General features: G+C 32.9%; 1 protein-coding gene across 3 annotated transcripts; it reads left to right on the top strand.

The window, feature by feature from the left end:
* Positions 1–13,326: 13,326 nt before the first annotated feature.
* Positions 13,327–23,796, top strand: LOC127704634 (uncharacterized). 3 transcript variants are annotated; one of them, XR_007983426.1, is made up of 2 exons: positions 13,327–13,481; positions 14,079–14,930. XR_007983426.1 is itself a non-coding variant. In XM_052208763.1 (2 exons), exon 2 carries the CDS (start codon positions 21,551–21,553, stop codon positions 23,699–23,701), a length of 2,151 nt encoding a protein of 716 aa, XP_052064723.1. In that variant the 5' UTR covers positions 13,327–13,481; positions 21,549–21,550; the 3' UTR covers positions 23,702–23,796. The 3 variants fall into 3 exon arrangements, 2 of the variants coding, with proteins under 2 accessions (XP_052064723.1, XP_052064722.1); XM_052208763.1 differs by lacking the exon at positions 14,079–14,930 and adding an exon at positions 21,549–23,796; XM_052208762.1 differs by lacking the exons at positions 13,327–13,481; positions 14,079–14,930 and adding exons at positions 19,804–19,942; positions 21,549–23,796.
* Positions 23,797–25,511: the final 1,715 nt, after the last annotated feature.

The raw sequence follows: 25,511 nt of genomic DNA, 5'->3' as shown, positions 1-25,511 counted from the left end.
GGAAGAATAATAAAAGTAACATGTTGTACCGCTATGAAATGTTAAACAATCTAAGAAAAACAATATGCTCGAACAAAAATATCAGCCATTTGCAATTACTTTAAACACAGGTAAATGAAAATAATTTTATTGTTAGGACAAGCACGTTTTTTACGAAACAACATTAAAAGATGTTTACCCTTTTGGAGCACCTGAGACAATCGGATTTTCTTATAGCGGTGTTCATGTTTGAGACAATCAGATTTTCTTATAGCGGTGTTCATGTTTGAGACAATCGGATTTTCTTACGGCGGTGTTCGTAATTGAGACAATCGGATTTTTTTTTACGGCGGTGTTCGTATTTGAGACAATCGGATTTTTTTTACGGTTGTGTTCGTGTTTTAGACAATCGGATTTTCTTACGGCGGTGTTCGTGTTTGAGACAATCGGATTTTCTTACGGTGGTGTTCGTATTGTTCAATTTAGTTTATGTGTAGTATTTTATGGACTCTTGTTTTGTCTTTTTCTTTTACCCCTAATGTTGTGGTTGTTCTTGAACTTTTGTATTGTTTTCTTGTATTGTCTCTTTTAATTATATTTATATATATATATACAAGTAACGTAGATTGCCGCAGTGACTACCTACTGAATCATGTAAGGCCGAGCAATACAACAATTGGGTTATCTTTCTTTTAACGAAATTCTCCCGTATTATTAGGCATTGGGTAATTGGGTGTTGTTATTCACTGTGTAGCATCACCACTGGATATAGGTACACCCGAAGCGGTGGGAATAAAAATGTGAAGTCAGGTAAGATCAAATTCTTCTTATTTTCATTATATTCTACGTTTTGCTGACAAGGTAAGTTTTGTGATACTGATTCCTAATAATGTAGCTACTATTGAGGCTGATTATGATCCTTACTTGACTTTCTCTCTCTTCAAATCGTATGAATCCCCACTGAACAACACTGTATTTCGAAGTTAACTATTGTTTACACAGAGAAATTCATGTTAACAAAGCGGATAAATTGTACGGCGAATAGCGGCGAAAAATTGTTTACTGTACGGGGATTAGAATAGATACTTTTTGCTTTCATTGTTTCTTTGCTTCGGGAGTGCCTTTATCCGGTGGTGATGCTACACAGTGTTATTATTATTGAAGTATCAAACACAGCTATCGAGTCGGTAATCTTGAAACCTCCATTAGGACGACTCCATAAATGGACGTGAGTATAGAAATATGGTCAACCCCGGACTTTTCTATCCGGCAGTAAAACTCATGCTAAAGTAGGGCGTCCGTTTGGATATGTGTGATGAATAAATACGCACCCACGTTCATGCCAGGTCGGAATGTTAACTTCTTCTTTTTTTAAATCAAATGCATGTTATAGAAAGAGTGACTCGATCCTTACGTACGTAATAGAACTATGTCATCAACTCTTTGAGGGGTCCGTAGATATCCTGTTGTAAGGCAATATATCTGATCTTATTAAAAATACTCTGTCAAGTAGCAGTCAAAATTTCCAACTCTTTATCACGGTCGATCAATTGTTCACAACATACTAACTGGATATATTGCTAATACGTTCTTATCGTGAATACGCATGAAATATTTTCAACTTGACTTTAAACAAACAACAATCAATCGTTGAGGGCGTATTAGTCAACTGTAATTTAGTTCATTAAAAAGTTATATGTCTATCAATAAAAAATGCCTGTAAGAGGTTATAATTAACATTGAGATCAGTTAGAAGAAAAACGATACGTCAACTTTGATTTGTTTGATTGTTATTTAGAAAATACAATATATATTTAGTGGAAGTTGAAAGCAAAAAATTTGGACCATCGTTTTTCTCTTTTCTGTAACAACCTTTTGATTAAATTTTGTTCATACAGAACGAAATATGTAGGAAGCGGTGCACAATTTGTACCTATATTGAGATGCAAGCTTTCGATTGAGTTCAAAGACATGGTTGCCGAATTCTTCAAATGTTTTTTTTTTTTTTTATATATATATACTAGGAAACTTCACTTTACTAACAATGTCTGTGTCAGTACCTTTTTCCATAATGTTTCATGCTGTTTCTACTAAAATATAAACGTTCCTTATACAAAAAAAGAAACAATGCACCCCTTTCACGTATTCACACGTTCGACAGTCAGTACAATTTATTATGAAGTGATGTCATACGTTAACAGTTCATATAGCTGTTTGTCCATAATTGTTATTATTTTCCCCGCGAATTAAAAATATTTTTATATTAAAACAAACAAACACAAGCTCACACATAGAAAATAATTAGATACACAGATCTGCACATACTTACTTTGCAGACACCAAGGAGGAGAGTCCGTCAGGTTTTGTATCTCACATCTTCCGTTCAACACGAAATACCTTTATTCCAAAAATCAGAATAACAAAAACTGTAATTGGTCCCAATTTGTTTTTTTTTTTTTTGGTAATATAACAACTAATTTATTCTTTAGATAGGAATTATGAGAGTAAATTTACAAATACAAAAGTTCAGATTTATAATTAATATGTAAATGTAACATATAGTTTTAACCAAATATAGAAAATAATTCTCGAGATTCTGCATGCACTCGCACACGAAAGTTAATTATGGCGTATTTTGAAATGGAAAGATTATACCATTTGACTTTTTGTGTTGTTATACTACTGTCCGGGTAGTGTAGATATTAGATTGTGTCCAATGAACAACGGTCTCTTTCATCGGGCTTGTATATATTCCTTTTAATTCTTTGTTATAATACTTTTTACTGTTGCTTTGATATTCTTCTACTTATTTACTACATTTTTTTCGAAATAAAAAAAAATATTGCGAAAGAGAGTCTTACCTTATTGTAATCCTGAAGTATAACTTGCAATAGATCTATACCACAACTACTTATTTACTTGGGACGATTAGGTATTAGTCTGGATAGATAGGTATGCCTACATATATAACAAACTTACCTCATAGTGATGTATTGTGCCATCAACGTCTTTTGAGCTGTAAGAAATAAATGACGACGCTTCCTATTGTTTCGGTGAGCAGCAAGCGGATATAAAAGACGGTAACACAGCAATTAGGAGAGCACGACACATAATCAGATATACATATGTGTGTGTGGTCACCAAACAAAAATTAAGATCGTTTTATAACTGCGATTTGTTGATGTTAAAGAAATTCATTTCCGAAGATTTCCAAATAAACAAAAAAAATAAAGTAGGATTCGACTTAAACATTTCCCAGTTAATTTACATTGATGCTTAATTAAAAAGAAAATGCATTTATGCATATGTGTATTTATCAAAATCAATATTATCAAGCCATCGACTATGCTTGATCCATCTTCCGCAATCTTTCATAACATTCGAAAGATTTCGTGAAAAAAAGAAATCCCAGTAATCTATGTTGAATATCAAAGGTATAAACGATACATTTATATTACAACTGACAAAGGAGGGGGTCATTTTGGTCTGTCGCCTGACGCCATATTAATTGATTGTTAAATACCTCCTTCGTGCATAGTTCTTCATGCCTGATAAATCATGTACTGTGTTACAACTCTAGATTCTACTGACGAGGAAAGGTAACACTAGACCACCGAAAGCGGAATTTTTAGTTCAGTCTAGGTGGCCGAGTGGTCTAGAGCGCTGGACACAGTGCAGGCGGTGTTGTCTCGATATCCCAATAGCATGAGTTCGAATCTCGGCGAGGGAAGAACAAAAATTTGCTTCCGCAAATTTGCAGATTTAACATTGCTGTGCTGATATTTAGAATAATTATGTATATATATATATGTGTGTGTGTTTTCAGCCGTGTATCATCTTCACTAGTGATCTAATGGATTGATCTGTCGTAAAGTTGTCACTTTTTTAGACGTACTCATCATATAATTATTTCTGTGACTGCATCTTACGATCCTTTACGATAGATGATTTAGCTAATCTGCAATCAATTCCATCTTCATGCCTAATATATCATGTACTGTGTTACAACTCTAAATTCTAATGACGAGAAAAGGTAACACTAGGCCACCGAAAGCTGAATTTTTAGTTCAGTCTAGGTGGCCGAGTTGTCTAGAGCGCTGGACACAGTACAGGCGGTGTTGTCTCGATATCCCAATAGCATGAGTTCGAATCCCGGCGAGGGAAGAACAAAAATTTGCTTCCGCAAATTTGCAGATTTAACATTGTTGTGCTGATATTTAGAGTAATTATGTATATATATATATATAGAGAGAGAGAGAGAGAGAGAGAGAGAGAGAGAGAGAGAGAGAAAGAGAAAGAGAGAGAGAGAGAGAGAGAGAGATTGGCCTGGTCAAGAAGAAAGAAACACTTCTCCTTGTTAAACCGTGCACGGATTAATGCAAATCACATGAACATGATACGTAAATCGTCGGTGAATATTAGGAGTTATCTACCCTTAACAATTTAATTTATAGTGCATATGGTGTTGCCATAATGTCACAGAGGCATCAGTTTACATCCCACTGAGAGAAGAACCACAATTTGCTTTTGTAAATTTGCAGATCTCATAATGTTGGGCTTATTTCAAGACAGAGTTATTACTTTTTCGTATCTTAGTTTTCTGTTCAGTGTTTACTTTTGTTTGTCTTTTCGTCGTTTTTCAAAGGCGTGTTTCGTTTATTTTTTTTTTAAATTGGTATCATTCTTCTCCCTCAAAGCTAAATATAATTCAATACTGGCATCAACTATGTCTGGAGTGAGTCTCTTCGTAAGTCTTGGATAAGGCAAGTTCGTTTAAACGTTATTTTGTCTCCTTCGTTGATAGTTATGATTCCTCTTCTTTGTATACTACAACATAATCGGTCTATTAGTTATCAAAAGAACACCCATACACTTATTAGACACGAGATGACTAAAGAAGAAGACCAAACTGATTAGTATTTTGTAGATTTTTATATAAGTTCGTTTCAAACTGAATAAAGTATTGGTATGCTGAAGGAAACAAACTGTATCTCTATCATTTGAACATTGAACTTCTTTCAAAGTTTTCCGAACCTCCACCACCTCTATTTGACCGCCGTTACCGATAACCTAGAAGTCTGTTCAGTTTCTAGAATCGGGACCATCACTCTTGCTTTTGTATGGAGTAGACCAAACCAAAATCCGCCTGGGTCAAATGGAGTCACGATCCGAGTTAACACTTCTTTTAACTTCGTCCCGAGTTAACGTATAGTTAAAATTGTGAGACATTAACGTGTTCGGAAATCTTAGAAAAATAGTCCTTAGACTGATTCTGCTTATCAAAAGGGAAATCACACAATTGTTTCTACACATCGCTCTTCGCTATAGTGTCGTAACCGTATTATGACATCGTAAGAGTCGCTTATTTCTAAAATGACTTCCCGCTTAAAGTGACGTTTCATATTAATATTATTTATTTCACATTTGACGAATGAAATGTTCCAAGTGTCTTCCACTTCTCCTCACATGTAACACCACCGATTGAAATTTATCAACAAACATGACTGTACCCGTACATGAACAATACGACGGTACGTGCTACATGTACATGTAGAGCAGAAGATTCTGCTTACTCTTCCAGAGAACCTGAGATCATCCCGGTTTTTGGTGGGGTTCGTGTTGCTCACTTTGTTGTTTTTAATATTGTGATTTATTATTTTTCATTTCGTCGTTCTGCTGTTTTTCTTTCACGGCTTTGTCAGTTTCTTCGACTTATGGGTGTAAATGTCCCTTTGGTACCATCCGCCTCTCTTTTTTGGGACATGCACACGACTAATTCGCAGGGTAATACTATATGTTGTAATATAAAAACCCTACAGTCCTGTCAATGGAAATCCAATAACAAAAGGTATTTGAAAAGAACACCCGATAAAATCACTCAAGTTGCTATTGAAATCAAAGAAACTGTCATTCAGCACCGTCATATATAGTACATTTTACTCGACCTTTCTTTAATGCCTAGTACAGGCTTACTTAATTTATATAATTAGGCACAGAAAAAAAAAACTCTTTTTTATCATATTTTGTAGTATTCCTTCAAACTGAATAGTGAACTTAAAAAAAAAAATACCATAGCAATTTAATAATCCTGAAGTCGTGTAAGTAAAACCTTAATGAATAATACTTCAGAAAAGCTATATCAGAGACAATTTCTAGATATACCATACATATGGCAGATGCGAGATATCAAAACAATTAGTCCGAGATTGCTCTGACGTCTGACGGCCTTTTTTTTTAAAACTCATTGGGGCCGTGGGACCAGCAAATTCTAAAAAAATAAGACCATCATCTTAAACTTTAAAAGTCTGCAATAAGTCGAATATTTAACACATATATTTGTGTAGAATAACATGTCTTCCGGAATACTACTACAATGTAACCAAACATTAAAAGTCCGTCTTGTGAAAGAGTATTCAAATCACAGGAAACTGTTTTCGTGCTGATATTCATGTTATATTTGCCATTGGAAGTTTAGCAAAAAAAAATCAACGAGAAAACAAAATAAAAAGCTTAGATGTAGGTACACCCACTGTGATCACTTGTCCGTCAACAATGAAATTGCGATCTTAAATTTTAACTCGAACTCGAATTTTAACTCTAACTCGAACTCTAACTCGATGATTAGCCTCCCTCTCGTATGTCAGCTGATAAAAAAAAAGGATAGATGAAAAGACTTTTTAATATGGCGATGTACCTTATTACACACACATGTATACATGTTTATCAGATGCATTACATTCCTAATGATATACCAAAATTGATCGATTGATCGAGCGGTATTAACATTTAAGTAACAAATAAAGGTTTTATATTCAGGCCATGAACATGAAACATATTATGTCCAATGATCATGAAAAGATGTATGCAAAATGGGTTTTGGATAACAACAAATGTGGTTGCAACTGTTCGTATAAATTATGGAGCGTTGTGTAAGTACGGAGACTTTAACCAATTTTAAGGTTCATTTGAAAATAGTTGCTGCAAGGGTTTTTTTACAAGTGGTGAGAGTGTGGCATTTTCTAACACGGAGTTTAATGTTTTACCTTTCTCTCGCAAAGGGACGTTGCTGGTGAAATTATTTTGCCTGCAGTCAAAAAGGAAAGTGCTACGTACTTTTCAGCCTGGATACACTCGGACTTCCGAGTAGAGGGCTCTTAATCTGCAAGCCGTGAATTATTTCTATAATAAATCGGCATGTGATCAACGTTTGTAATTCCGATACAATCAATGCAACTTCTAAAAAAAATTGCCGTCTTTATGATGAATTCGTCAATGACACTTGCTTTAATGAGTCATACTGTGTGCAGCTTAATTTCTTTGCAAGACCAATCCCAGCCCGGTATGCTGAAGTCACCAGCTGAGATGTTAAAAGTATTTCTTATTTTACTAGCTCTTTCAATGCTGATTCCATATTCAGTATATCCCTTGTCATTTGATGTTTTAGGTTTGTAATAACGGAAGAGATAGACCGTTTTATGTCCATCAATCTCTATCTTGCACCAAACAATTTCACAGTCGGTTTGCAGTTCTGGTACTGATGATGTAATGTATGCGCTTTTGAAGGCTTTGAGTACTCCCCCTCATCTTTAGTTCCAGTCATTTCTGTATATATTATATCCGTCTAGAAAGTATTGTCTTTTATTGATGAATCTAACCAGGTTTCAGTTCCTTAAATTATGTCTGGCTTTGTGCAGCCTTCAACAATGAACAAATCCACTACCGTATAGTGATCTATAAAATGGCCCCGACATTACAACATGTTTAACAATTCAAACGAGACACATAACGTTCCATAAAAAGCGGTATCTTTCAAGCCAAAACTCTGTCACGTAGTCGGTAAATATTGTTGTACCGGTGTACTTTATCAGCTTCATCGATACCTTCCTGAGTTGTAAGCCAAACATCTCACAGCTTAGACAAACTACTAAAAAAACTGACTTTAAAAAAATAGCTCTCGTAATTATTGATTGAAACAAGAGAATGTAACTTGGATGCAAATTATTGTTTACATTATATCAATTGTAATGCTTTGCTACTTAACAGTTGTATTTATCTATTAGAATTTATTGGTTTACTATATATCAAAATTTCAAAAAAAAGTGTTAACAAAAATTAAACAATAAATAAGGTGAATAGATAATAAAATTGTACTTATTATATTCATAAGTTTCACCATTATATTTTTTACATATTTTAGAATTTTACTAACAATTTATTATTAATCAAAATTGTTGATGTTTTGTCAAAACGATAAACCTTCCTATATATTTTTTTCAAATAATTCTCAAATTCAATGCATTTTGTCTGATAAATTTATAAGATATTTCCACAAGATTGCACATATTTTTTTTACAAGTATTTTTGCAATTTCCCTTAATCTAATAGTAAAACTCAGTATCCTTTCCCGTGAAAATTTAACAGGTAAAATAAAGGTAAAAAATATGACTATACAATTTGGAAATAAACTATGATTGTTAAAATAACAAAACGCGTGTTTTTTTTTATAAACCTGAATTAAATGTAGGCAAACCAGGATATAAAAAAATGAAAACAACACTTTATAAATTTCATGCGTCTGAAGCACTTTTCTGGATTTACCTTCATCAGGAATGCTCAAAACCGAATATTTGAATGCCAATTATGCAGTTAGAGAGAGATATATGACCAAAAAGGACCTAAAATGATAGACATCAACTTAATTTACCTGAGGGAGTTTAAACCTATATTTCTTAAAAAATTATGAATTTATAAACATACCGTTTCAGAAAGGTTCGTTATACATCATTTCAGTACCGAAGTACTGACTACTGAGCTGGTGATATAATCAGGGGCTAATAGTTCACCAGCAGCGGTATCAACCCAGTTCTGTAAAAAATGAAAACAACACTTTATACATTTCGTTTGTCTGAAGCGCTTTTCTTGATTTACCTTCATCACGAAAGCGCATAGCCGAATATTTGTATGTCAATTGTGTATAAGAACCGAAAGAATTGGGGAGCTATATGACCTAAAAAGGACCTAGAATAAATTATAGCCGAATCCATCTAAGGCAAACTTGGCCTGAGGGAGTTGAAATCTTAGTTTTTTTATTTATAAATTGATGAATGGAGAATTTTAGAAAGTTTTGTTATATGTTATGGCAGTACTGAAGTACTGATTATTGTGCGAATGATACTCTCGCGGACAGATAGTCAGCCGTCAGCGATATCGACCCAGTGCTTTAAAATATTAAAACAACACTTTATAAACTTCGTGCGTCCGAAGCGCTTTCCTGGATTCGTGTCATATAAAAATTGATAAAGTACTTAATACAGGCATTTCCTTATGTAGAAAATGATGGATTAAAACTAGTTTTATAGCTAGCTAAACCTCTCACTTGTATGACAGTCGCATAAAATTCCATTATATTGACAACAATGTGTGAACAATACAAACATCCATTTTATTTGAACTTTGTTGGATAGTTGTCTCATTGGCAATCATACTTCAACTCCTTATTTTTATAATACAATGTAATAGGTAAAAATGTCAAAAATTAGGGTACAGCAGTCAACATTGTGTTATAATCTCAATCACTACAAAAACAAACAACTATGTCAACAAAGAAAAATAAAATGGTATATAGACACTCTATAGACAAAGCACATAAGCAAAAATGAAAGACAAGAATACAAAAAATGACCATTGCACAATAACACAATGGCGGGATGTATAAATACCGACGTACGCCAAAAGGATATTACCAAAAATGGACTAAAGGTTAATAATATAGAGACGTCGCAAGATAACTAGTTAGTGGCGTCACTTACCGTAACACTCTTACGCCGTTTTATGTTTAAGGATGAATTCTTCTGATGTTTCAGTCTCGTTGAAATCTCTTTCGGGAATTATTTCGAAAACATGTGATACAAGTAGACGATATTAACGTTTATAGATGCAAGTCAATGCAGAAGGTTCCGTCGTGTTTCTGGCGGTCGACGACACAAAAATAACGTTTTATTTTTAGTAAACATTATTTATTTTCATTGTAATTTAGCATAGATACCGAGTGCCTAGAACTTTGATGCAAAACATTATTTGACTTTAATTGCTTCGTTGTCTTCCTCCCCTTCTTCTTATTCTATTTACTTTTTACTTTTTCTATTTCTATTGATAAAAAGTAAAATAACAAAAATACCGAACTTCAAGGGAAATTCAAAACGAAAAGTCCTTTATAAAAATGGCAAAATAAAAAGTTCAAACACATCTGACGAATGGAAAACAACTGTCATATTCCTGACTTGGTACAGGCATTTCCTTATGTAGAAAATGGTGGATTAAACCTGGTTTTATAGCTAGCTAAACCTCTCACTTGTATGGCAGTCGCATTTGGACGATTGATTTGTGCGCATAAGTAAGCATTTGTACGAATGATCTATATATGCTATTATGCAGACCGAGATGTTTTGTTTGTTTGTTTTTTGCTTGCAATACATTTCTTTTTTTTTATGCATGGCTGTTTCCGATGAAATTATATTTTAAAAGTAGAAATCCAAATTATAGAAATTCGGGATAATTTGTGAACATACGGAGAATTGTACTACTATTACTGGCAATTTTGTTAAACGTCATTCGTTTTAGAAATATCGCCAAAACGCTGCTAGCAAAATAGGATAAAAATTTCTTTGGAAAAGAATTCAGCAATAACAAAAAAACGCTCCGTATAAGCCAACGTGGAAACTCGGACAGAAAATGATTTGTTGGCATTGAACGTTCAAGAAGAAAGATGGTATTTGGCCGAACTTAACAAAGCCATGAAAATATGGCATGTCAACACTAAATGTGCACTCAGTTAGGACGAAATAAAATTAAATCAGTGGAATGTAATATTGAATTAGTAGGAAATTTACAAAACACTACAGAGGAAACACTATTCAGATCTCGTTACATTTTTTTTTGTCAATTTCATTCTGAAATAAATTATTTTCATTAACCTATATTATACAATCGACAAAAGAAACTGACCTTCTTACGTTTCAGTCTCGTTGAAATCTCATTCTGGAATTATTTCCAAAACATGTGATACAAGTGGAAAATATCAATGCATTTAAAAAACATTATAATCAAAATTAACTCTGTGAAAAAATTGTGTATTTACAATAGGTAGTATTTGAGTAATAAAATTTTCACATTTTATAACCAATCAAGTCAGTCTCTTTAGCCAAAATGTTGAGAAAATGGGTGAAGAGTATAAGAAATAATTTTACCAGAAATATGTACATCCCATATCAATTTTTTCTTCTCAAATTTCTTAGATATGTATTTTTTCAATCATTTATAACAAAGAAGTTGAAATAATATGCTGTCTGTTCTAAAAAAAATTTAGAAAAATCCCAAATTTACAAAATTGACAGCATAGCAAATTTGACACGAAAAAGCAACAAAATTTTATAAAACTTTCTTATATTAACACCTACCTATAGTTTTTTTTTAAGTAAAATTTATTCAGATTGGTCCACTTCATCTTTAGTGAAAGTATGAAAAAAGTTTAATTGTGAAATTGTGATTTTTTTCATAATATTAGCCTCAAAATGGGTAAAAATTGATGAAAAATGGGAAAATCTTCAAAATTGGGTACTTTCAAATGGCCGTAGCAAAAAAAGAAGTGCACCATCATATGATTTTTTCTTCACCAATTATTTTTTTACAGTCATATAAACCCAAAAATCAGGTTAAGAAAAAGAGTTTAATTCTAGAAATTGTTGGCTCCTCAGAGGTGTACATCCTTAACATGTTTATTTTAGATTCATGTTAATTTACGTTTGGGTCTTCAGGGATGGATTTGTTTTTGATGTGTTGAGTTGGACATAATGTACAAGTAAAGATGACTAAAAACGCACCATTTTACAAAGTGGGGAACAAAACGACTCACAGACGATTGAAAAAGGTGCCTGTATAAGCAACGAAAAAGGCCCAAGGGCATTCGCAGTCTTATAAGGAGTTTTATTTAACAAGTATACAAGTAATGTTAAAAAAAAATAAAGCGTTCAACTTGGTAAATTCCTTTTTTGGAATAAAGGGAGATGTGGGATATATACAATAAGCCAGCAACTGATCAAATAACGACACACAAAATCAAAGACATTTAGATAACACATGATTAATGCAAGATGGACAAGTATGTATTTATTGCTCATTTGTAGTTTTAGTAAATATTCATTGGCCCCTTGAATTGGAAAGTTAATAAGTATATGACTACAGTTTTCAAGATACAACTTTTAAATTATGTACCTGGTGTTAATACATGTACTAATGGTTTGCATTTTGTCAAAATTTTGGTTTGAATTTTAAAAAATGACAGGTTGCTGCATGAGCTTTGGCATTTTGGTAATTAAGGCAATTGAGGTCTGGAGCTGGAATGTCAGTAACTGCTAGTAGCCATTTGTTAATTTATTTTTGTCATTGTCATTTTGCTTAGTTTCTTTAATTACCCATATATTCTAACATCGGACTCGGACTACTTTTGAACTGTGTTTTACTACATGCGTGTGTATGTTTATTTCACATTGGCTTAAGTTATAGCAAGACAGTTGAAATCCGGTTTTTGTTTTTATTTTTTTCTCCTGTGATCGTTTAAGTGTCACCAAATATGTATATGTATGTGTGCTCGTAGAAATACTTTGTAAAATGCAACTTATACAGAATATAAATGTATGATATTTTTGCTAAGAGTTGAGATCTCACAAAACATGTTTAACCCCGTCACATGTTTGCACCTGTCCCAAGACAGGAACCTCTGACCTTTGTTAGTCTTGTATATTTTTTTTCAATTTTGGATCATGTATATGTCTCGGAGTTTAGCGTGACTTCCATTTTCGCTGAACTAGTATTCATTATTGCTTAAGGGCCAGCTAAAGCCCGCCTCCGGGTGCGGAATTTTCTCGCTGTGTTAAAGACCCATTTGGTGGCCTTGTGCTGTTTTCTGCTCTTTTGGTCGGGTTGTTGTCTCATTGACACATTCCCCGTTTCCATTCTCAATTATATGATAATATAAGGCATGCAGAGTAGTCCAGCTTACTCCTACATTTATGTAAAGTTTTTAAGCTTAAACTTTTATATTGCACTGAGCGTTTTTACATATAAAGAGGGTGCATATTCTCAGTTTTGTTTTGTGTATAGTTTGTTTTCCACGAATAACAAAGTTTTCAGTTTGAATCGGCCAGAAATTGAATCCGTGACCTCCTGCACGATACAACGAGACCACCGAAGCGGTTACATAGTTCTTTTATTTTTAAGGAAGAATTAACTAAAAAACACTAATTTTTAGACAACTTCCTTGTAAATGAAATAATTTCTTTTACAATATAACTAATATGAATATCTATAAAGTAAAACAATGAAAAAACAAATTTTGGGAACGTTATGAACAACACGGAAGGTGCATGAGTATATAAAAACAGAATCGTTCATGTTCTACAGTCAACATATTACCATATAAAAGTTGCGTGCATATCATTATTGAAGTAAGTTACCGTTTCATTTTAAATATTTTTTTTGATCTATTTTGTGCATAGAATTTCATTTTCCTCATTACTGTAACCATGTTATATTTTATGTTAAAACCAAAAAAATATATAGATAGTAAGCAGCAAGGACAGACAATAAGAAAATGAACATCTAGAGACAAATATTCGTTAATTAATTCAATATACGTTGTATGCAATATCTTATCCACCTAGCTTTACAGATTTATGTTGGTGTCTTCTATCTAAAACACAACAACAAAATTTTTCAAAATATATTTAAAAATAATTGATTTTAGGCCGAATTGATACCATGGACCTACCTCCACACTATACTGAACTTGTCACTGAACTGAAAGCAGTTTCTTTTCGATAATATATTGTTTAAAATGTTTAAACAAACAACTATTTTGATTGTAGCACATGCTTGCCATTTCGAAGCATGAATTATATGGTTTCTATCATTCTTTATGATTTTTAAAACTGAGAACATAATTGAAAGGTCTTAACTTTTTGTTTTCAATTTCAAGGCTTGACCTAAACATATTTTACGTTTTTCATTATTCAGTGATCATGCTATAACTCTTTTAATTGTAGCTATGGAATTTCCAGCCGCGATGCTAGAGTCAAATTTCTCACTTGAACTTTTTGATTTTCTTTGCAAAATTGTTGGCTCTGAAAAAGACGTCCGAGCACGAAGGATATTCTTTAAAGTGCTAGATCATGCTTTACAGTACAGTCCTAATTGGCGAGTAGTGACCAGTGGAAGTAAATCAGAAGGCTTAGACTTACCAGGGAGTGACTTAGATATTATGTATATCAACCAGGTGGACACAGTATACAATACAAAATCTGAAATACCAAGTGACTTGCAATATGGACTTTTTTTAGATTTCGAAAATACACCACCGGGATATGTTCATATTGAGCTACATATGAAAAAAAGAAATGGGATACAACCGAACCATGTGTACTCTGGAAACCACATTATATTATCAAATGAACACTACAAATAGTTAATACAAAACATAAATATGCCAAATGCTACAGGCACATTTTTGGAGAATTTTTCAGAGATACATGGTCCTTGTTCTTCTACCATTTGTGGATCGTATGATTTCTTGTCTACTTACAAATGTCATTCGTGGCCAACAATAGCTGCAGAGTGGATAACAAGACCTCGCAATTATGAATGGCCCCCAACAGAACTGATTGAAGATATAATACGAGATAATGTCTTACTGGCACCTATTGGAAGTAAATTTAACAACAAGAAGGAAAATCCTTACGAATGGAGAATGTCTTTCTCAATTGCGGAAAAAATGCTTGTTCATTCGTTTAATCATACACAAATTGTGTGTTATGCGTTACTAAAATATACATTAAAAGAAGAACTAGTAGTTCACCAAAAAATAAAAGATACCATGTGTTCATACTTTATGAAAACAGTATTATTCAGTATTGTAAACCTGCATTAAATGTAGGCAAACCAGGATATAAAAAAATGAAAACAACACTTTATAAATTTCATGCGTCTGAAGCACTTTTCTGGATTTACCTTCATCAGGAATGCTCAAAACCGAATATTTGAATGCCAATTATGCAGTTAGAGAGAGATATATGACCAAAAAGGACCTAAAATGATAGACATCAACTTAATTTACCTGAGGGAGTTTAAACCTATATTTCTTAAAAAATTATGAATTTATAAACATACCGTTTCAGAAAGGTTCGTTATACATCATTTCAGTACCGAAGTACTGACTACTGAGCTGGTGATATAATCAGGGGCTAATAGTTCACCAGCAGCGGTATCAACCCAGTTCTGTAAAAAATGAAAACAACACTTTATACATTTCGTTTGTCTGAAGCGCTTTTCTTGATTTACCTTCATCACGAAAGCGCATAGCCGAATATTTGTATGTCAATTGTGTATAAGAACCGAAAGAATTGGGGAGCTATATGACCTAAAAAGGACCTAGAATAAATTATAGCCGAATCCATCTAACGCAAACTTGGCCTGAGGGAGTTGAAATCTTAGTTTTTTTATTTATAAATTGATGAATGGAGAATTTTAGAAAGATTTGTTATATGTTATGGCAGTACTGAAGTACTGATTATTGTGCGAATGATACTCTCGCGGACAGATAGTCAGCCGTCAGCGATATCGACCCAGTGCTTTAAAATATTAAAACAACACTTTATAAACTTCGTGCGTCCGAAGCGCTTTCCTGGATTCGTGTCATATAAAAATTGATAAAGTACTTAATACAGGCATTTCCTTATGTAGAAAATGATGGATTAAAACTAGTTTTATAGCTAGCTAAACCTCTCACTTGTATGACAGTCGCATAAAATTCCATTATATTGACAACAATGTGTGAACAATACAAACATCCACTTTATTTGAACTTTGTTGGATAGTTGTCTCATTGGCAATCATACTTCAACTCCTTATTTTTATAATACAATGTAATAGGTAAAAATGTCAAAAATTAGGGTACAGCAGTCAACATTGTGTTATTATCTCAATCACTACAAAAACAAACAACTATGTCAACAAAGAAAAATAAAATGGTATATAGACACTCTATAGACAAAGCACATTAGCAAAAATGAAAGACAAGAATACAAAAAATGACCATTGCACAATAACACAATGGCGGGATGTATAAATACCGACGTACGCCAAAAGGATATTACCAAAAATGGACTAAAGGTTAATAATATAGAGACGTCGCAAGATAACTAGTTAGTGGCGTCACTTACCGTAACACTCTTACGCCGTTTTATGTTTAAGGATGAATTCTTCTGATGTTTCAGTCTCGTTGAAATCTCTTTCGGGAATTATTTCGAAAACATGTGATACAAGTAGACGATATTAACGTTTATAGATGCAAGTCAATGCAGAAGGTTCCGTCGTGTTTCTGGCGGTCGACGACACAAAAATAACGTTTTATTTTTAGTAAACATGATTTATTTTCATTGTAATTTAGCATAGATACCGAGTGCCTAGAACTTTGATGCAAAACATTATTTGACTTTAATTGCTTCGTTGTCTTCCTCCCCTTCTTCTTATTCTATTTACTTTTTACTTTTTCTATTTCTATTGATAAAAAGTAAAATAACAAAAATACCGAACTTCAAGGGAAATTCAAAACGAAAAGTCCTTTATAAAAATGGCAAAATAAAAAGTTCAAACACATCTGACGAATGGAAAACAACTGTCATATTCCTGACTTGGTACAGGCATTTCCTTATGTAGAAAATGGTGGATTAAACCTGGTTTTATAGCTAGCTAAACCTCTCACTTGTATGGCAGTCGCATTTGGACGATTGATTTGTGCGCATAAGTAAGCATTTGTACGAATGATCTATATATGCTATTATGCAGACCGAGATGTTTTGTTTGTTTGTTTTTTGCTTGCAATAAATTCTTTTTTTTTCATGCATGGCTGTTTCCGATGAAATTATATTTTAAAAGTAGAAATCCAAATTATAGAAATTCGGGATAATTTGTGAACATACGGAGAATTGTACTACTATTACTGGCAATTTTGTTAAACGTCATTCGTTTTAGAAATATCGCCAAAACGCTGCTAGCAAAATAGGATAAAAATTTCTTTGGAAAAGAATTCAGCAATAACAAAAAAACGCTCCGTATAAGCCAACGTGGAAACTCGGACAGAAAATGATTTGTTGGCATTGAACGTTCAAGAAGAAAGATGGTATTTGGCCGAACTTAACAAAGCCATGAAAATATGGCATGTCAACACTAAATGTGCACTCAGTTAGGACGAAATAAAATTAAATCAGTGGAATGTAATATTGAATTAGTAGGAAATTTACAAAACACTACAGAGGAAACACTATTCAGATCTCGTTACATTTTTTTTGTCAATTTCATTCTGAAATAAATTATTTTCATTAACCTATATTATACAATCGACAAAAGAAACTGACCTTCTTACGTTTCAGTCTCGTTGAAATCTCATTCTGGAATTATTTCCAAAACATGTGATACAAGTGGAAAATATCAATGCATTTAAAAAACATTATAATCAAAATTAACTCTGTGAAAAAATTGTGTATTTACAATAGGTAGTATTTGAGTAATAAAATTTTCACATTTTATAACCAATCAAGTCAGTCTCTTTAGCCAAAATGTTGAGAAAATGGGTGAAGGGTATAAGAAATAATTTTACCAGAAATATGTACATCCCATATCAATTTTTTTCTTTTCAGATTCTTAGATATGTATTTTTTCAATCATTTATAACAAAGAAGTTGAAATAATATGCTGTCTGTTCTAAAAAAAATTAGAAAAATCCCAAATTTACAAAATTGACAGCATAGCAAATTTGACACGAAAAAGCAACAAAATTTTATAAAACTTTCTTATATTAACACCTACCTATAGTTTTTTTTTAAGTAAAATTTATTCAGATTGGTCCACTTCATCTTTAGTGAAAGTATGAAAAAAGTTTAATTGTGAAATTGTGATTTTTTTCATAATATTAGCCTCAAAATGGGTAAAAGTTGATGAAAAATGGGAAAATCTTCAAAATTGTGTACTTTCAAATGGCCGTAGCAAAAAAAGAAGTGCACCATCATATGATTTTTTCTTCACCAATTATTTTTTTACAGTCATATAAACCCAAAAATCAGGTTAAGAAAAAGAGTTTAATTCTAGAAATTGTTGGCTCCTCAGAGGTGTACATCCTTAACATGTTTATTTTAGATTCATGTTAATTTACGTTTGGGTCTTCAGGGATGGATTTGTTTTTGATGTGTTGAGTTGGACATACTGTACAAGTAAAGATGACTAAAAACGCACCATTTTACAAAGTGGGGAACAAAACGACTCACAGACGATTGAAAAAGGTGCCTGTATAAGCAACGAAAAAGGCCCAAGGGCATTCGCAGTCTTATAAGGAGTTTTATTTAACAAGTATACAAGTAATGTTAAAAAAAAATAAAGCGTTCAACTTGGTAAATTCCTTTTTTGGAATAAAGGGAGATGTGGGATATATACAATAAGCCAGCAACTGATCAAATAACGACACACAAAATCAAAGACATTTAGATAACACATGATTAATGCAAGATGGACAAGTATGTATTTATTGCTCATTTGTAGTTTTAGTAAATATTCATTGGCCCCTTGAATTGGAAAGTTAATAAGTATATGACTACAGTTTTCAAGATACAACTTTTAAATTATGTACCTGGTGTTAATACATGTACTAATGGTTTGCATTTTGTCAAAATTTTGGTTTGAATTTTAAAAAATGACAGGTTGCTGCATGAGCTTTGGCATTTTGGTAATTAAGGCAATTGAGGTCTGGAGCTGGAATGTCAGTAACTGCTAGTAGCCATTTGTTAATTTATTTTTGTCATTGTCATTTTGCTGAGTTTCTTTAATTACCCATATATTCTAACATCGGACTCGGACTACTTTTGAACTGTGTTTTACTACATGCGTGTGTTTGTTTATTCCACATTGGCTAAAGTTATAGCAAGACAGTTGAAATCCGGTTTTTGTTTTTATTTTTTTTCTCCTGTGATCGTTTAAGTGTCACCAAATATGTATATGTATGTGTGCTCGTAGAAATACTTTGTAAAATGCAACTTATACAGAATATAAATGTATGATATTTTTGCTAAGAGTTGAGATCTCACAAAACATGTTTAACCCCGTCACATTTTTGCACCTGTCCCAAGACAGGAACCTCTGACCTTTGTTAGTCTTGTATATTTTTTTTCAATTTTGGATCATGTATATGTCTCGGAGTTTAGCGTGACTTCCATTTTCGCTGAACTAGTATTCATTATTGCTTAAGGGCCAGCTAAAGCCCGCCTCCGGGTGCGGAATTTTCTCGCTGTGTTAAAGACCCATTTGGTGGCCTTGTGCTGTTTTCTGCTCTTTTGGTCGGGTTGTTGTCTCATTGACACATTCCCCGTTTCCATTCTCAATTATATGATAATATAAGGCATGCAGAGTAGTCCGGCTTACTCCTACATTTATGTAAAGTTTTTAAACTTGAACTTTTATATTGCACTGAGCGTTTTTACATATAAAGAGGGTGCATATTCTCAGTTTTGTTTTGTGTATAGTTTGTTTTCCACGAATAACAAAGTTTTCAGTTTGTATCGGCCAGAAATTGAATCCGTGACCTCCCGCACGATACCACGAGACCAACGAAGCGGTTACATAGTTCTTTTATTTTTAAGGAAGAATTAACTAAAAAACACTAATTTTTAGACAACTTCCTTGTAAATGAAATAATTTCTTTTACAATATAACTAATATGAATATCTATAAAGTAAAACAATGAAAAAACAAATTTTGGGAACGTTATGAACAACACGGAAGGTGCATGAGTATATAAAAACAGAATCGTTCATGTTCTACAGTCAACATATTACCATATAAAAGTTGCGTGCATATCATTATTGAAGTAAGTTACCGTTTCATTTTAAATTTTTTTTTTGATCTATTTTGTGCATAGAATTTCATTTTCCTCATTACTGTAACCATGTTATATTTTATGTTAAAACCAAAAAAAAATATAGATAGTAAGCAGCAAGGACAGACAATAAGAAAATGAACATCTAGAGACAAATATTAGTTAATTAATTCAATATACGTTGTATGCAATTTCAGTGATCGGGAAGGACGTGCGCCTTGCGCCAATTGCGCTTATCGACCAGAAATGGCGGATAGAGTGACAAATGTAAGCGCCCGCGTGGCGCATGATATTTTTCACTTCGTTTTGAAACGTTGAGATATCGTCAAATGGATTTCCGATTGTATTTCGTGCCGCCATGTGTGAGTACACAACTGTGTAGTGTTTACTCCAATTATAGGAGCACCTATATATTTTTGGGACGTCTCGGGTGTTTTCCTATGGTAATAATAGCAACATGCGATATGACTGATTACCCAAAAAACGTAATTAACCATCATTCATGATATATTTTTTTATAAACAACTTTAAATTTGTGAAAATTGGCTAGTACAGGCGAGAATTCTTCTCTAATTATAATCTTTTAAGTAAGCTTGCTATTATTTCGATTGAAAAACCCAAAAGCCTTTTTATGAATAGCATAGTATTTGTCTCAATAAACGGGCTTAACTGTCCTTGTCTATTTGTTTGGTCTTTGGCTCGTTTTGACATTTTATAAACATGCCTTCAGTGAATTGTTGTTGTGTCTTATTAATTAACGTTGCTCTCTACTGTTATTCTTGTTATCGTGATGAAGTAATAATAATACAAGTGCAGAGGAAATGCCATAAACGTCCTCTAATAAGTATGGTATCGACGAAGACACAAATTTAATTTACAAAAACCATGAACATGAACAAGGGAACAGTACCAGTTTTAACATTGTAAATAAAGGTTATCGTGAATATTGCCCGGTTTGGAAGAAGTTATTGTATATTCATTGAAATTGAAATTACAAAACCACAGGAACAATATCCATGATATTAATTAGAATCATACTTGTAAGTAAAGTGAAATATACACTTTTTTTATTTTTTTATTGTAAACGAATGGCCCACTCATTTGACAACATGGCCCATTAATTCTAAAAATGGCCCATTGAATTTATTTTTGGGGGGTCCTGGGCCCATAGAGAAAAAATCCTTCCAGATCACTGTGCAATATCTTATCCACCTAGCTTTACAGATTTATGTTGGTGTCTTCTATCTAAAACACAACAACAAAATTTTTCAAAATATATTTAAAAATAATTGATTTTAGGCCGAATTGATACCATGGACCTACCTCCACACTATACTGAACTTGTCACTGAATTGAAAGCAGTTTCTTTTAGATAATATATTGTTTAAAATGTTTAAACAAACAACTATTTTGATTCTAGCACATGCTTGCCATTCCGAAGCATGAATTATATGGTTTCTATCATTCTTTATGATTTTTAAAACTGAGAACATAATTGAAAGGTCTTAACTTTTTGTTTTCAATTTCAAGGCTTGACCTAAACATATTTTACGTTTTTCATTATTCAGTGATCATGCTATAACTCTTTTAATTGTAGCTATGGAATTTCCAGCCGCGATGCTAGAGTCAAATTTCTCACTTGAACTTTTTGATTTTCTTTGCAAAATTGTTGGCTCTGAAAAAGACGTCCGAGCACGAAGGATATTCTTTAAAGTGCTAGATCATGCTTTACAGTACAGTCCTAATTGGCGAGTAGTGACCAGTGGAAGTAAATCAGAAGGCTTAGACTTACCAGGGAGTGACTTAGATATTATGTATATCAACCAGGTGGACACAGTATACAATACAAAATCTGAAATACCAAGTGACTTGCAATATGGACTTTTTTTAGATTTCGAAAATACACCACCGGGATATGTTCATATTGAGCTACATATGAAAAAAAGAAATGGGATACAACCGAACCATGTGTACTCTGGAAACCACATTATATTATCAAATGAACACTACAAACAGTTAATACAAAACATAAATATGCCAAATGCTACAAGCACATTTTTGGAGAATTTTTCAGAGATACATGGTCCTTGTTCTTCTACCATTTGTGGATCGTATGATTTCTTGTCTACTTACAAATGTCATTCGTGGCCAACAATAGCTGCAGAGTGGATAACAAGACCTCGCAATTATGAATGGCCCCCAACAGAACTGATTGAAGATATAATACGAGATAATGTCTTACTGGCACCTATTGGAAGTAAATTTAACAACAAGAAGGAAAATCCTTACGAATGGAGAATGTCTTTCTCAATTGCGGAAAAAATGCTTGTTCATTCGTTTAATCATACACAAATTGTGTGTTATGCGTTACTAAAATATACATTAAAAGAATTACTAGTAGTTCACCAAAAAATAAAAGATACCATGTGTTCATACTTTATGAAAACAGTATTATTCTGGATGATTGAAGAATCTCAGATTTCTGAATGGCAACCTTGCAAATTGTTTGAATGCTTTCAAGCATGCATAAAAAGACTAGTATTTTTTATACAGTACAATATCCTTCCAAACTACTTTCTACCAAAGAACAATTTGATAAAAGGAAAAATTGATGTACCTAAAAAGAAGTTATTACTATCACTTTTGCGTAATTTTTTCACTAGTGAAAATAATTCCTTAAAACAAATACAAACTCTTTCATATTTGTTTGACCATATTAAAACACCTTTAACTTCTGAATTGTTCAGAAAAAACTATTCTAACATAGACTCAATCATCTATCCGCTTTTACATTATATGCATGGGATAGGATATGGCGGTAGTAATGCCATATATCAGCCTATTTATTGTATTATGTCTCATAGAAAATGTAAGCTTTTAAAACACGTATGCTTCATTTGGTTTTCAAAACTGTGCGGATCTTTGGCGAAGCATTATCCATTTATGATATCACATGATGGATATACAAATTTACAAAATCGAAAATGTAATAAAACATTCTATCCAGACTACAAGAAATGCATTTGGTATACCATACTAGGTACGTTTTCTGATTCATATACCGGTTGGCTTCTACTGGCCGAATTCTTTTTTCAACGCAAACAACTAGGGAAAACTTTAGAGATAATTCAACTATGTCAATTTAAAAGTTCGACCGATCATCAGATGATAACTCCTGGTTTGAAGCCTCACCCCAGTAGTAAAATGTTAGAAAATATTGGATTACATTTTGTGCAGCGATATAAGCATTCGTGTTCTGATTTATTTTACCTTACTCCAAAAGCAAAGCCACATATAATGTTTTATCAAGAAGAATTTCAAACTGCAAATTTGGAGAAGGACATGCTTATTGTTCATCCGCAGATACGAATGTATTATTTACTGTTTCTATGCCATCATTATCTAGGAAACAATATTGAAAAATGGAAGGCTCTTCGTTTACTAAAAGACTTTAATCTACAAAGTACAACTTCGGCGGAATACCTGAATTCGATCATCCATTTAGGTCTAGCACTTCGAGAAGCTGAGACAATACCTGATTTTATATTAACGGATTTTTATCTTTTCTACTGCAGACTTCCTCTTATATACAAAGATTTGTTTGTCAAACATTTTAATCCTGGTAAACGTATTGCAAAAAATATTGCCATTGAGATTCTGCAGCCTTTGGTTGAGCGTGATTCGGTGCCGCCTGTTTTGAAAAAAGGTTTAAGCTTAGTATCTGATTTCTTAGATATTGAATTAAAATAACGTTTACTAATATTTCTAACGTTACATTTCTAATGTCATGTTTTCTACGAACCTTTTTATATCCAAGCAAAATGTATGTAAAATCTTGCTCAGAAAAAAAAATACATGTTAACTTAGATTTTAAGTAATGTGAATTTTATATATTTTTGGCGACTACTTCTAACTTTTCCACAATACACATTTTATAATATAATGGCTTCGGTGTAATTGTATATGCACATATTTTACAATATGTATGTAATGGATCGGGTTCTGCTTACCCTTCCAGAGCACCTGCGATCACCCTTAGTTTTTGGTGGAGTTTGTGTTGCTCAGTCATTATTTTTCTATGTGTGGACTTATGTGTGTTTTCTTTGTCTTTCGTTTTTTTGCCATAAAGTTATCAGTTTATCTCGACTTATGAGCTTTAAATGTCCCCATGATATCTTCCACTTCTTTTTACAATAATCTCATGGACAATTAGATAAATTTCATCATCTTTTTTCTAACAGTTTTAATACATTTTGCTATAATTCTTGGGTTTCTAGACAGGACAAATTGTCACATTATTTAAATTGGATTGAGGGGTGATGTAACGTTTGATAAAAAAATAACAAGAGTGCATAGGCTGATATGTCTCGCGTGCTTTCCTTATCATGATTGAATTTTAAGCTGGAAGTCTTTAAGATCACGGTAATACTTCCGTATTGGCATGTGTACATGGTGTACCTAACCATATTCCATACGCTAAATATAGTTTAGGATCTGAGAAAGACCAAATCATGAAACCACAAAATGACAAATGATCCCAAACGGACGTGCACACTTTACAGTCATGCCATTCACTAAAAAAGGCTGATCTTTTGCATATAGTATCTGAGAAATAGACATTAAACAAAAACATGAAAAACCTATGAACGATGAAAATAAGCTAAAAGTGGAACGAACCTGACATGTACACCTTACAATAATCATTAGGGCAACTATAGTATAGTTAAATTACAACTACAAGGGCAGCTGAACGCTGGCAGACGAACATATACAACTCAAAAGCATTCCATACAAATATAGTTGAACTATTACGTTTAATATCTAAGAAACGGATTTGACCACGAAACTTAACGTTCATCCTTATGAACACTGTCTGACGGATCCTTTATCTTAAATATAGTTACCATCTTGCTTATACAAAGTAAAAAAATACGTGATAAAAATTATAGTTTTTAAGCAGTCACTTCTGAAATATAATGCTTTATATACATAGTTTACGCTGCCACCGCCGGATAAACAGCCCTATGTCTTGCCTTTTTTCGTGATATATAATAATTAATGTTCGTAGCTAAATCAAATGGACAAATTAGTCTTAGAAAAACCCGTTACAAACCCCCAATTCTTATCATTAAACTTTTCAGCTATCATCTCGAATATTGCCTATACCTGTGGATTTGAAGAAGATTGCACATACAAACGCTCCTTTTCGACAATAAAGTTCTTGCTGAAGCTATTAACTTAGGCTATATCCTATATCAGATAATAAATATTAACATACCTCCCTTCTTTCAAGATAATTTGTTCAAATCATCACTTGTATCTACTCCAAGCCTATTTCAACTAAAATGTTCGACTTCAACACGAGTTGTAGGATCGTATGTCGACAAATGCAACTTTTCAACGTCCTGATTGGACCTCTACAAGTTTCTAATTTACACATCATCCGACTGACCACGTTATAACCTGTGATTTTAACATTGTCAACCACAATTCTCTATCAAATGTGATAGCCTAAAACTTTCAAATACTGATAGATTGTTTCGTTGATTGTGCCAAACAA

The sequence above is a fragment of the Mytilus californianus genome, unplaced genomic scaffold (genome assembly GCF_021869535.1).
Source record: "Mytilus californianus isolate M0D057914Y unplaced genomic scaffold, xbMytCali1.0.p SCAF_6, whole genome shotgun sequence".
Taxonomy (NCBI): domain Eukaryota; kingdom Metazoa; phylum Mollusca; class Bivalvia; order Mytilida; family Mytilidae; genus Mytilus; species Mytilus californianus.
The sequence above is the reverse complement of the archived record's forward strand: the minus strand, read 5'-3'. Positions and strand labels throughout refer to the sequence as shown.